Below are 13817 nucleotides of genomic sequence, written 5' to 3' on the forward strand. Positions count from 1 at the left end.
CCGCTGTGTTTTTATTTGGTGCTGTTAAATATAACACAATTATGGAAACTGCCTGAGAAGTCGTGCCTTTGTACCCACAAATCCCAGGGGAAAATAATACTGCCCCTAAAAATCATTGCAAGTGTTAAACTTCGCTGCACAAAGTTTGAGGAGGGGTTTGAATGAGGCTGGAATTTGGCCTTTGATAGTTCTGCTTTGTTTTTCTAATCCAGCCTGAGATGTAAGGTCAGGATTTTTGGAAGAGGGGGATGTTTGTGAGCCACTGGGATAACCTCCAGCTGGGTGACCTGTGCTGGACACGAGGACCTGGGTATATTTTGTGCTCTGTTTCTGTTGGATTATTCTGCCTTTTTGTGTTTCAGCTTCCCAGCTAACGTAGCAATAATGCTGTTAATTTTTGCTCGCAGAGAAGACAGAGACCTGTTGAACAAATATATTGCATTCCAGATAGGCATCCCCAAAAACTCATCAACAGTTCAATCCATTGGGAGAGGACGTGGAAGGTAAGGCAGTGGGGAAGGACCTGCCAGGGTTCTTCCCTGAAAAGCACCTTTTTAACCAAGGAAGTCATTGAATACTGGAAACCAAAGCCAAGGCAGGAGCATAGGTGACTCCAAGTAGAACTCAGAAAAGGGATACAAGAAGAATTATCTTTGAAGCTTTTATTCACTTTTAGCTCACTACAACCACTATTTCCTATAGGATCAGTGCCCAAATCCCCTTTGAATTTAGTAGGAACTGATAATATTTCCCCCTTGAGTCCTCACTCTCTGATTTTTTGACTTCAGGAAAATGCAGCTTTGGTTCATCAAGTTTGTACCTTCAGGTGCATTATTTCCTGCACATCTGTGAGATGAAGGAATTTTATTTACATTTCACCCTACCTTAGTGTACACCCTCAGGCTTGCCTGGAGTCTCACCCCAAAGCCACAGCAAGATATTTTGGCATGGAGAGAAAATATTTGGAGTTTGGTATCCATGGAGGACAGACACAGCAAAATAATCCCTTCCCAGGTCAGGGATGTCCCCTGGGCTGGGACTGACACCAGAAGGGACCCCCAAAACTTTTACCACTTCTTCTCTGGCAGAGAGGAAGAGACAGGATCTTCCTCATTGGGAGTAAGAGTATTTTCCATGGAAATCAGGCATTTATCCTGCAGGATACCCAGGAATTCAAGGGAGATGGTTTAATCCACCTGCCGTAGTGTATCCCTACTCCATGCCCATATGTAAATGTATGTAAATAAATATGTGTATCTGACATGCTTCCCACTCTCTGGCTGGGAATATCCAACAGAGGAGCTTGATATTCCTTGGAAATCATTGCACCCAAGTGATCCTTGTGAGGAAATGAATGATGTGAGCATTTCCTGGGAAGAACAGCACAGGCTTCAGGTGGGATTTCACCCCTTGGCACCATCATGGATGGCCTGAGCAGGGAGTGGCATCTCCACTGACCTGGTTTCCTCTCCCTCCTTGGGAACAGAGTACAACACCCATCTGCTGCATCCTCACCTCCCTGGCTCAGGAGCCGCTCCCCTGGCTCACAGCATGAAGCCAAGTGCATCAGTCAAAGAAAAAAATCCTCTGGGTTTGTAGAAGGGTTATTTCCAAATGTTTTTATTTTCTCTAAATGTGATTTTTAAAACCTACAGGACAAATCTGCAGCAGTCTGAGGTGGGATTTCCTTTGTACAAATAAGCTGGTAAGGAAAATGCATGATGCAAATCACTGTCTGGGAATGTTTTACATGGTACAAAACCTGTGCTTCAGAAAACCAAAAATTAGCTCTGTTGCAAACCTAATTTCTCTTTCAGGGCCTGAGAAAAGAAAGTATCTGGTAATGGATCCAGCAAACAATTCTGACATTCATTTCAGCTCTACAATCCAGTCAGTGTGATAGAAAATGGACTGTGCAGGAAAATGTCACCTCAGGAAAACAGGAGCCTCCCAGGCATAGCCCTGGACAAGCAGGCATCAGCTTAAGGAAGTTCAGAGTTAGGGAAAAAGTGGTGGGATCTCCCTTTGGACTTGCAGGCACTTCAAAGAGCCCATTTGCCAGCAGGTAACAGGAAAATCAGAGGTGACCCATACTTGTCAAGCTGGAATTTTCCTTCTTGTTGGGAAAACTTGAGGATTGAGTTCAAGTTCTCTGGGTGTTGGTGCTGTGCCTTCGGGAGGGACACATCAGGATTCATAACAATGTTGGTTTGGGGGAGATTTGGGATGGTTTGGGGGTGTTTGAGCACAGAGCCTGGGTGGACTTGTCAGCACATTGCCTTGGCATTGTCCCTCCCAAACACAAAACCTCCCCATAGGGTTGGGATTCTGCGTTGATGGAAATGAAGCCCACATGGGGAACACTCAGCATTTGAGGTGAGCAAGACGTGGTGTTTGGTTGCTTGCTGGCATCATTAATCTCATCTGACAGAAATACCTCATGAAGGGTTGGAAGTCATTGTAACGTAAAGGACTGAGGGTTCCAGCGTTCTGGGGATTTATTTAAACCCAAATATTTTCCTGTGTATGTGTATGCAAGTCATTAGTTACATCTTGGAGTTTACTCAGCTGCTCAGAGAGATGAGGAGAATGTCTGGGTGAGATTTTTGAGGGGTTTTATTGTTGAGTATCTGGGCCTGGTCACGTTAGTGTAATGTTTTCTGGGAGAGAGCTGATTTACAAGGAAAACAACACACAAAAGCAGGGATAAAGTTCCTGGCAGCCCTCTCCAGAGGAAACCATTCCCTGATACAGCCCTTGCAGCAAGGCTAAAAATACAGCTTGCCTCATCTGCAGGGGTGTTTGCCCCTTTGACTGCAGGGACAGAAGTGCCTGTGTGCTTTGAGGGATGGATAATTATCTCCCCAGGAGCACTGAGTGGCTGCTTGTCCCTGCTGGAGCCCATCAGGACACAGGGCTGTCCCACAGGGTCACGTTTCTCCAGGCGTTGTGACTCCGGCCTCTGTAGTTCGTTGTTGGTTTGGGATGTGGCCGGATCCTGTGGGATGCCCTCCCTGGGCCCCCCCCCGTCCAGGCCACAGCTCAGCACCAGGAAATGGGGGTTGGAGGAGTCCCAACCCCAGCTGCAACCATTCCCTTGAATAAAAGGGCATTTATTTCAACTGAAATGCAAATTCACCTGAGCATAAAACCAGATCTGAATGAAAGAAGCTACAGAAAATCTATCAAATTTACTGTCAGTAGAGGGGCTCAGTGCCTGTATGGAAATATTTATTAAGCTTTGGTTTAAATATGTGTCTATTTACACCAAAATCACAAAAATCCTTGCCCAAAATCCTTATCAGAGAGAGGAGCCTGTGCTGCTCATTGAGTGGTGCCACTCTGCCCATGGAGAAGGAGGTGCCAGTGCTGGGCACTGGAAGGGGAACTTGTTTCCCAGCTGGAGGTGTTTTGGGAGGTTATGGTTTTGTCTCTTGTCATTTCAGTTTAGCTGTGACAAAGCTGTTGGAATAAGCTTGTCATGTACGTTGGGAAAGGATCCTTCCCTGGGAGGGTGGGCAGGCCCTGGCACAGGGTGCCCAGAGCAGCTGGGGCTGCCCCTGGATCCCTGGCAGTGCCCAAGGCCAGGCTGGACACTGAGGCTTGGAGCAGCCTGGGACAGTGGGAGGTGTCCCTGCCCATGGCACTGGATGAGCTTTAAAGTCCCTCCCAACCCAAACCATTCCATGGTTCTATTTGAAACCTTATTTTTATGTCGAGAATATAAAGCATCCTCTCTTTTTTTTTTTTTTTTTAGGTCAGGAATTTTACTTTTCCTAGTTCTCCTTGGCTCTGTACCAAAGCTGTGGGAGGCAGAATTACTTAATACTCATTTTAGATGACCCACAGAATAAGATAATGAGGTGTATCATCTCCCTACCAGCTGCAGAGTGATTAAAAAGTAAAAATAAAAAAAGGAGAAGAAACTGCACCAATTTTCTCATGGTACACACAGTTATTTAAAATGATATAAAATGGAAGTGCAATGAGCTGCTTGAGGATGGTGCTGCATAGATAGGAATGTGTAAAAGAGCTCCTAATTGCAGAAATTTGGTGGATATTTAAAAAAAAAAAATCACAGTGATGTATTTTTAGACTTCATGTTTAAAATATTTTTATTTTGTGCAGTATCTTACCAGGACTAGACTTCAGTTAATACATAATTATGGGATGCAAACCCTGTCACACAGAGGCTGCTCCGTGGTTCCAGGGTTATTGCAGGTCTGCCACTGGCTTGAGAAATTGGTATAAAATAGCAAAAAACCTTTTGGAATCCACTTTATCTTCAACTTCTTGCTTGGGGCATCTGCTGTTTCACCATCTAAAGGCCTCTTGCAGCTGTGCCTGACTGGGGAGACATCCTTTTAAATTTCATGTTTCTGTGGTTTTCCAGAACTTTTTGTTGTTAAAGTGAGCACTTGGTATCCATGCTGTGGGGAAATTAATAAAAATCCTGGCCAAAGGGTGGTGAGGGGAACAGTGTCCAGTCTGAGTGTGGGCTAATTTTCTCATTGCCTGATAATGGTGTCTGGAAGGAAGGTCCCTCAGCAGTCATTTAATTAATTGTGATATATAACTGTGGCCAGGGAGGCAAACAAGAACCATATTGAGAACAGGAGTCTGGTTTTGTAACTGGGTTGTCCTCTGAAATTGTGGCACTGCGGAAGGAGGCAGGGAAATATGCTGCAGACAGATTTTGCCGTGATTTGGGGGAGAAATGATGAGAAAAGAGCAATGTTCTGGTTAAATCCCAGGCTGGCTGCACGTGCAGCTGCCCGAGGAGGGAACAAGCAGTGTCCTCAGGGACAGCAATGCCTGGGCTTGAACAGTCCCAGAGTCACAGCATGCTTTGTGTTGGGAGAGACCTTAAATCCTGGCCAGTGCCACCCCTGCCATGGCAGGGACACCTTCCACTGTGCCAGCCTGCTCCAATCCCTGTCCAGGCCTTGGACACTTCCAGGGATTCAGGGGCAGCCACAGCTGCTCTGGGAATTCCATCCCAGCCCCTCACCATCCTCACGGGGAACAATTCCTTCCCAATATCCCATCTATCCCTGCCCTCTGGCAGTGGAAGCCATTCCCCGTGCCCTGTCCCTCCAGCCCTTGTCCCCAGTCCCTCTCCAGCTCTCCTGGAGCCCCTTTAGGCCTTGAAGGAGTTTTAAGTTCTCCCTGGATCCTCCTCCAGGTGAACACCCCCAGCTCTCCCAGCCAGAGCAGGGAGCTCCACCCCACTGTTGCTGGGATTATTTAGGTTGGAAAAGCCCTCTATGACCATCAAGCCTCTGAGCCCAGCAGTACCAAATCCAGCACTAAACCACATCCCCAAGTGCCACCTCACATCCCCCATAATCCCTGATGACAGCCCCGTCCTCCCCAGCCCTGCAGTGATGTCAGGGGCAGGGAGCCACCGGTTGTAGAGTTCCAATTTTTGGGGCATAACCCAGATCCTGGGTATGATACCCACATGAGTTCTCCGTGAGTAATGTTGTTCCAAGGAGTACCAAAGGAGTTAGTCACAAATCCCCACTTAGTGGTGCCAAATCTATCCTCAACTTGTGACGCTGCCGGGAGCACTTCTCTCATTTTGGGGTTTGCCATTAGGTGAAAATACAACTTTGAGGACTCACTGGCCTGTACAGAATGAGGGAATGGCCCAAGTTAAACTGCGTGAAAGATGGATAATTATGGGCTGCCTGCTCTGTCTGACACCATTAGCTGATGTTACAAATCCAACATTTTACTCCTGTTTGTTGTACTGTAGAGAGGTTTCACTTGCTGTGTTTGGGGCTCAGAGTTGTGCAACAGAACCTAACAGAAAATGCCTACAATAAAGGAGCTCTGTTTCATTCTTCCCTTCATAAATAACAGGAGATTAAGACCTAATTGATTTCATTCTTCCGTGATGGATACCACAGTAATTTTTAATGATTTCTCTCAAGTTTCCCATTAGGAATATTTATTTTTCTTTAAAAATGCCCCCAAATATGCTGTTTTCCTAATTTACTGTCCCAGCTTTTATGATGATGGATGTTGCATTGTTCTGTGGTTTGCAGAGGGCTAGACAGGAATATTAAAAATATACGACTTCATAATTTTTAGTCTGAGTTGAATGCTGTCCTCTTGTGAGACATGTAAAAATTTGTGGCTTTTTTTCTTCCTTTTGTTTTCAGGGAGACAGTGAAATTTGAGGCAACAGATCAAAGCCCTTATTCTCAATGTCTAGTCTGGTGTAAAAAAAACCAACCCTCCTCACATATTTAATGGGTTATTTGTTGGATTTAAAGGGATTTTAGCACAGGACACCTTCCTGATGTATTGTCAGGAATGTCCTGTTTGATATAAGGATCTTGCTGGAAAATCATTACTTCTCAGTATTGAAATTATGGGAAAACTTAAAATTGCGTTTATTCCCCCTTGGAGGTTTAGGGCTGTGCAGACATCCCAAAGGTTGCTTGCTTATTTGTTTGGGTTTTATGAGGGTATTTCTCATGTGCTACTAAAAACAGAAGAATGTTCAGCTCATGGGGTTTTTCCCTCTTCCTGGAGGAAGGCTGGAAGAAGAAAATGTTGATGGGTGATCTGGTGCGGGGTAAAGCTGGGAACCAGGGAATCACAGAAAATCCCAGGTTGGAAGGAACCCACAAGGATCATTGAGTGCAACCCCTGTCCCTGCCCAGACCCCCCAACAACCCCACCCTGGGCACCCCTGGCAGCGCTGCCCAAACGCTCCTGGAGCTCTGGCAGCCTCGGGGCCGTGCCCGTTCCCTGGGGAGCCTGGGCAGTGCCCAGCACCCTCTGGGGGAAGAACCTTTCCCTGATACCCAACCTAAACCTCCCCTGAGACAGCTCCAGCCGTTCCCTGTGTCCTGTTCCTGTCACAGATTGGAGCTGTCCCTCAGGAGGAGCTGCAGACCCCCATGAGGTCTCCCCTCAGTCTCCCCCAGCTGAGCAAACCCAGAGACCTCAGGTGCTCCTCATGTGGCCCCTCCAAACCCTTCCTCACCTTCACAGCTCTCCTTTGGACACTCTTCTGATAGCTTTGTACCCTGAGCCCCACATTCCTGGGATGTTGAGGCTGTAGGGTCAGGGTTTGGGGGTGCAGGGGTGCCCCAAGGTGGGCAGGGTGCCAGTGATGTCTGTGCTCACGGAGAGCTCGGTGTTTGCCTGACCGAGGGTTTGTGCTGCAGGAAAAGAATGTGTGAGGTTTGGGGTTTTATGTTTTAACTGCTGAAGAATTTCGGGGTTGCTGTTGTTGCTGTTCAGGTCCTGTACCCTTGCAGTGCTGGGTTTCTTTGTTTGCTCTTCCCTAAGCTCCTCTTGGCTTTTTCACCCCTGGCCCCGTGACAGCCGCCTGCAACGGGCTCTGTGCAGTTCCCTCTAAAGAAGTGCATGGAGCTTAATCACCATTAAGGCAGAGCTTGCTCCCCTGCCTTGCTAGAGGAAAGGAGCTGCTTTCCAAAATTATATTGCCTGTGGAGCAGCAGGATAAACTGGGCAGGGAAAACAGGAGAGCAGGAATGTGATGAGCCCGTGGCACTCAGCATCAGCCCTGCTGTCCTTCTTCCAGGTACAAACGATGCTGGCAGGGAGTGCTCTCCAAACACAGCTGAATGGAAGGGGTTTGCTCTCTCTGATTGTGGTTTATCCCCGAGACAGACTGAAAATCCCGCATGTCATTTATTAAATGTGTAAAGAAATCCAGAATGGCTTCGTCAGTTTTGTTTATGCTTGAATTTAATGTTAAAGTGCTTTGTCACTCAGGCAAGGTAGGAGTTGGTTTAGTTTTTCTCTTTATTAAAAAACAAATCCAGAAACATTTCAGTTTCAGTGTTTAATTCCATGTTCTAGCCTGTTGATTTGCCATAGTGGTTCAAGGCTCTCTACAAATGCAAAGGACCGTGTTACTCCAAATAGCTCCACAAAATCCCACTTTCCTAAGAGTGTCCTTTTCACTGTGCAGCAAGGGAGAAACTTGAGTCAATCCTTGGTTCTCAAAGGCAGAGAATCATGGAATGGTTTGGGTTGGAAGGGACCTTAAAGCCCATCCAGTGCCACCCCTGCCATGGGCAGGGACACCTTCCACTGTCCCAGGTGCTCCAAGCCCCGTCCAACCTGGCCTTGGACACTGCCAGGGATGGAAGAGCCACAGGAGAAGTCTGTCGCTGTCACTGAGCTCTATTGGATCCCAGCTGGGCACTGGGAGCCCTTTATTTTGGATGAACAAATGGACCAGGGCCTCATGGCCAGTGGAGGAACCAGTTCTGGCTGGAGCCAGGCACCGACTGCTCTGCCCCCTCTTGCTGTTCCCAGCTGCATTGGCCAACACAGCTCTGGGACAGAAATTCCAGATGAATCCAGTATTATGGGACCTTTAGGACACAAAGAAAAAAACATAACCAAAGGAGAGGAAGGTAGGGATGTATTTATTGATAACAGAACAGTGAGATTGCTGATCTCACATTGCATTTCCTGGGTTTCACAGCCTGGTGCAGACTCACTGTGCTGCTCAGGGCAGCTCAGCAGCTCCTCAAGGCATGCACAGAGGGTGGAAGCCTGCCCTTGGAGAGTGGGAAATCCATAGAATCCGTCTCTCAAGTATGTGCAGCAACAGGATTTACAGCCAGGGTTTGATTTCAGTGCTCAGCCCTGGTGGATGCTCTTCCATGTCTGAGTACTGGGACAGAGGTCTGCAGAGCAGAGCAGTGCTCTGTGGCTAAAGGTCAGGCTGAATCGCGCTCTATCTATGCCTGTTAATTATAGAGGACTGTAATCTGCCACTGCAGTCACAATTCAGCAGGATCTTGATTGTGCAGAGAGTTAATGAAGTGAGGGAGGACTGGAGACACAAAGTCTCAGCAGCTGGCTGGGGGGACACACAGATTTCAAAGGGAAGAGCTTTTTTCTTTTGTTTTGTTTACTCTAAGAAGGAAAAACTTTAGCCTGGAGGCCCCAAAACTGGAGATCCCTGTAGCTAAGCCCAGACAAGTCCTCATGCATTTTGGCACATAGGGGAATAATAAAAAAAAAAAAATCTGGATAATACTCAATGTTGTGATTACAGTGAGGTTTCCTGGATAGCCAAGAGGGGATCACAGCTGATCTGGGAAGATGTGAGAGCAGTGTTACAGAGGTGCTTTCTGCCCAGCAGAACCTCTTATCCTGAAATAGTTCAGCTCTCTGAGGTGGCTTATCCTCTCTTCATTTAACTCCAGCTGTAACACAAGGGATGCAAATCCTGCTCTGGCAGAGCAGGCCAGCAGACAGCTTTCCTTTTCCTCCTTTTTTTTTCCTTTTCCTCGTTTTCCTTTTCTCATACTCCACACCCCATAGCATACCATAACCCATCTGACAATTAATATTAATTTGTTACCTCGCCTTGGAGCTAATGCCACCAAAGCATTACAGTATCAGTCTGGAGGATTTATTTACACTTAATCCATTCTCTCTCCACTCCTTATGTTTTCTCTGTTGTCTCCATCAGTCACTAATTCCTTCTCAAAACTCCTTTAACCGAGGGGAACTAATGGAAATTCACATTTCCCTCAGCGCATCCTCCTCCTTGCTGGTGTGTGTGTGTTGAGCTCGTTCCCAGGTAAGTTATTCCACACTGCTCCCTTCCTTATTGCTCTCTTCTGGACTGACCTTTCCAGCGCCATGTGAACCAAAGCTCCTGCATGGATCGCTAATTTGATAAGCACACGCCCGGCCGGCCGCCTGTGTTGTCACACGGTCAAATATTCATCCTTCCAAATCGGAGTGCCCTTTACATCGAATTATTTCCACATCTAAATGCAAAGTAAGAGTTGAGCTACTCCGCTGTGCCCTGTGGCAGTGACACAGGGACAAGGCGGGGGCAGGTGGGAGAGCTGGGGAGGGAGAAGGGTTCTGCTTCGGGAATGACAACAGCGAGCGATGAATGCAGGGCACATTCCTGCGCACCCTGTCAGCATCTCCAATTCTCACATTCTCCGGCTGAAAAAAGCGTGTTCAAGTGTTTCCGAACCACTCCCGGGGGAAGCGAGGGCCGCACAGTCCGGAGGTGCGCCTGAAGAGGGCTCCTGATAGGATCTGGGAGATCCTTGTCGCTTCATTCCTTGGATGTTCCTCCGGCCACAGGTGACCCGGAGCCCCAGGGCGAGATATTCATGCACACACCTCAAAGCACAGCGGGGTTCCAGCAGCAGGATTTGTTCTCTCCAGCTTGTGGGTAGTGCCTGGCTCGATTTTCCTGCAGAGGCTCAAAGCCAAAAGCAAACCAAGCACCCAGCATGTGCCAGGCTCTGTCTGCAGTAACAGAGATAAAAGGGTGCTGTGTCAGGCTTCCCTTGCCCAAGGAGGTAAAAATGAGGAGTAAAAAGAGGATTTAGCCGTTCTTACGCTGTTGCTATTGCAGGATAGCCCTGAACTAGCACAGAGTGGAGGGGATGCTTTGGAAGGAAAAGTTTCTTGGGGCTGAAGCGAAGAAAAACGAATTATATAGGGTAAGGAAGATAGGGAGGATAAAAATGAAGGGGGGGAAGCATAAAGAAGGAGCAGCAAAAAATAAAAAGGTAAAAACAACCCCAAAAGCAGTGAGACACCTCCACACACCCCCCTCCCTCTGTTCCTCTTCCCCTGAGAGTGCTAAAGAACAGGGATGGATGGATGGATGGATGGATGGATGGAAAGCCATAGCCCATGGGAATAACCTGGATAATTGGGGCTGTGGCCCTCTTTGAAGCAGCCACACAACCGGGATGCAATTTTCATTTCCTGCGGGGAAACTCGGCCTTGTTCTTCTGAAGTGGATAAACCAAACCTTGTAAAACTAATTGTGAGAGGCACTTTGACATGAGAAATTCAGAGGCCAGGCCTGGCCTCTCCCCTGCACACCCCAGTGAAGCAGGGGCACTTCCCATTACCTGCCCTGTGCCTCGAGGGTCTTTTTTTCCCAAGAGAATTTTGAAACGGAGATAAAATTGTGCTGTTGTTCTCCAGAGGTAGCTGTAATTCAGTAGCATTCCTACATGGATGTTGTTAATAAAATAGTTGGGGCTCTGTGGTGATAAATTATCGATTTATCAATTTCAAGCCCATAAAATTAGAGTGGTAAAAGGCAACAATTCTTTTCTGGTAAAGTTTTGGGGGGAAGAGGAGAAACTTTGATAGTATCTACTTCATTCATGCTAATGAATGACCAAGATATAATTGGCTCCACATTCTCTGCTAGCAAATATTGTTTCTCAGATAAAAGTAGTACCACTGAAAAGAAAAGCCTTGTGGGATTACCAAAACCCTATTTAGAAGTCTTTAGCTCCCTTTGACTGACTTTTTTTTCTTTTTAATGGGAGAAATACCTTCAAAGACACTAAAGATGTCTACGTGGCTTTTACGGTGGCCTTCCACAAAGGAGTTTTCTGTTTGAATTTTAATGTTTTTAACCAATGTTCTGTGTGGAGCACATATGTCCTTAATGAGAGAGTTGATAGAGTTCATTAGTTTATATCTGAGGGATGAAATGTTGCTGAGTGTAGCTGTTAAATTGTAATTGATAATGGCTGAGTAGGGAAAAGTTAGCATTTGGCTATTTAAAGTTACACACAGGCTAATCCCGAGGAGAGGGAATACACATGGTGAGGAAGATGTGAAGTGAGACTTGAGGTGTAAATGCAGACAAAATGCAAATTTCAGAGCAGCTGGGGGCAAGTCCGTGGGTCTGGTTTTGGGCAGAGGGGTAGGAGGTGAAAAGTGCTTTTTAAGTGTGAAGAGCAGCAGTTGAGAGCCCTTTCTTCACATTCTTCATGATCCCAGCCCTTTTCCAGGTTTATTTGTGCTGGGATTACCACTGTTATCCCTGGATGCCTCAGTGATGCTGCCAGGGAACAGTGCCAGGCTCCAGTTTGGGAACCACAGAGGTTGTACCCCTGGAATTTCTGGCTCAGTTATCCCCAGAGCTGGTGCAAAGCATAGTCTGGATCACTTGGAATAATCACCAGCCTCTGCTACAGAACAGCCCCAAATCTGTGCTTCCAAACTCCATTTCTAAATGGGATTGCATGGCTCTTATGCCTGCTGGCCTACAGACACATCTCAGAACGCTTCTGCCAACTGTTTCATGCACAATGTACACGGAGCCAAGCTGCAGAATTCAGTATCAATATCCAAACTCTGAGATTTGGGAAGGATCTTAATAAATTAAAGCTAAAAACCACACAATAAAAGTCTGTGAGGATCTTCAGGATTAGATTCTTTTTTTCCTGCTGCTCCACAGCAACATGTGGGCATTACATGTGTTTTGGTGGTACATTAAGGAGTAGATAATCTGTATTTGGTTATTCTCCCAGACAGTCAGTAATAATAATTTGAATGAGGGAGATTTAAAAAAATGCATCTGGCAACTCTGTGGGTGTGTTTTGTTGTTTGTTTTCTTTTTTTTTTCCCCTCCTTCTTTTAAAACCCCCACAATATAAAATAAGAAACACCACCAGAAACAACTCTGAAATAATTATGAAACCAATAAATAACCCCTGAGCTCTAACGTACACAGATGACTTTCCAGAGGCGGCAGCCAGGCTTGTGTGTGGAGTAAAAAAAAATGGGAAAACTTCGGGAGCAGGGATGGGAGGGGGGACCCCGAAGCCCCCCGGGGCTGGGACCCTGCGGAGGGGCGGCCGCGGGGCTCAGATGTTCCGCGGGTGATGGCTTAAGTTCGGTCCTTGCCAAAACAACAGCAACAACAAAAAAGAAATAACCGACACAAACCTATTTAAAATAAAGGGGGAAAAAAATAAAAGAGGAAAGAAAAAAACCCAACTCCTCTTTTTTTTTTTTTTTTTTTTTTTTTTTTTTTTTTTTTCCCCTGAGCAGCCGAGCCCAGCTCATCAGCAGCTGAGGCAGGAGCAGGAGGGGTTTTGGAGTTAACTGCATGCAGGAAATCTCTCACATCCTGAGTCCCAGCTCGCTCCTCTCGGTAACTGTATATTATGGGGCTGCTCTCCAGCCCCAGCTGATGAAAGTTTGTCTCCCTCAGTCTGGGCTGCGATGTCAAAGCGCCTCCAGGCAGCGCAGCCGCGCTCCCCCCGTGCGCTGCCCCCGGCCCGGCTCCCCGCGCTGCTGCTGCTGCTGCTCGGCCCGGGCTGGCTCCTCTCGGCATCGCCCCGCGCCCGCGGTAAGTCACACGCAGCCCCTCGGGGCTTTTCCCGACACGATCCCGAGCCCCGCGCTCCATTTTAGCCGGACAAGCAGCGGGGAGATGGATTTAGAGCGCTGCTCCCCCCGCCCGCTGCGGGGATGGAGCGGGAGGTCCCGGCCGGGCACACGCGGAGCTGCGGAGTTCCCGCTCCTCTGCGCGGCTTCCCTGAGATTTTCCGGGAAAACTCCGCTGTGCGGCCCCCCGGCACCCCCAGCCCCGTGGGGTCCCATCCTCCGGCACCCCCAAACCCGCTGGTTGCTTCCCTGCACCCCCATCCCCCGGGACCCCTATCCCTGCACCCCCAGCCCTGCCGGTCCCGTCCCTGCACCCCAATCCCGCCGGTCCCATCCCCTGCGAGTGGAGCTGATCCCGGGGACCCCCCTTTGTGTGTATTCGGGGGTGCCCTGCAGGGTCCCGTGGGGCGGGGGGTAAATTTCCCTCCCACGCATCCCCTACAAACAGCCCCCGGGGCTGAATTCAAGGGTCTGGGAGTCTTGTCAGAGTTTGGGCTCTGTTTCCAGCTGGGAAAAATTGCGCGGAAAAGCCAAATAGTGATGATAAAAGCGTCCTGGCTGGGTAAAAGTTTTCTCGCCGGCGCTGTGTTCATTCAAAGTGAGCTCCAGGCGGGGAGCGGTGATTCAGCTGT

General features: G+C 47.9%; 1 protein-coding gene across 1 annotated transcript in view; it reads left to right on the plus strand.

The window, feature by feature from the left end:
• The first annotated feature begins 12876 nt into the window (after nucleotides 1–12876).
• ADAM12 (ADAM metallopeptidase domain 12) overlaps nucleotides 12877–13817 on the plus strand; it is a 171186-nt gene continuing 170245 nt past the window's right edge. The window contains 1 exon segment of the mRNA XM_019291242.3: nucleotides 12877–13147. Within this exon segment, the coding sequence (XP_019146787.3) occupies nucleotides 13021–13147 (127 nt within the window). The 5' untranslated portion in view covers nucleotides 12877–13020.

This window comes from Corvus cornix, chromosome 6, assembly GCF_000738735.6.
Source record: "Corvus cornix cornix isolate S_Up_H32 chromosome 6, ASM73873v5, whole genome shotgun sequence".
NCBI classification, from domain to species: Eukaryota; Metazoa; Chordata; class Aves; order Passeriformes; family Corvidae; genus Corvus; species Corvus cornix.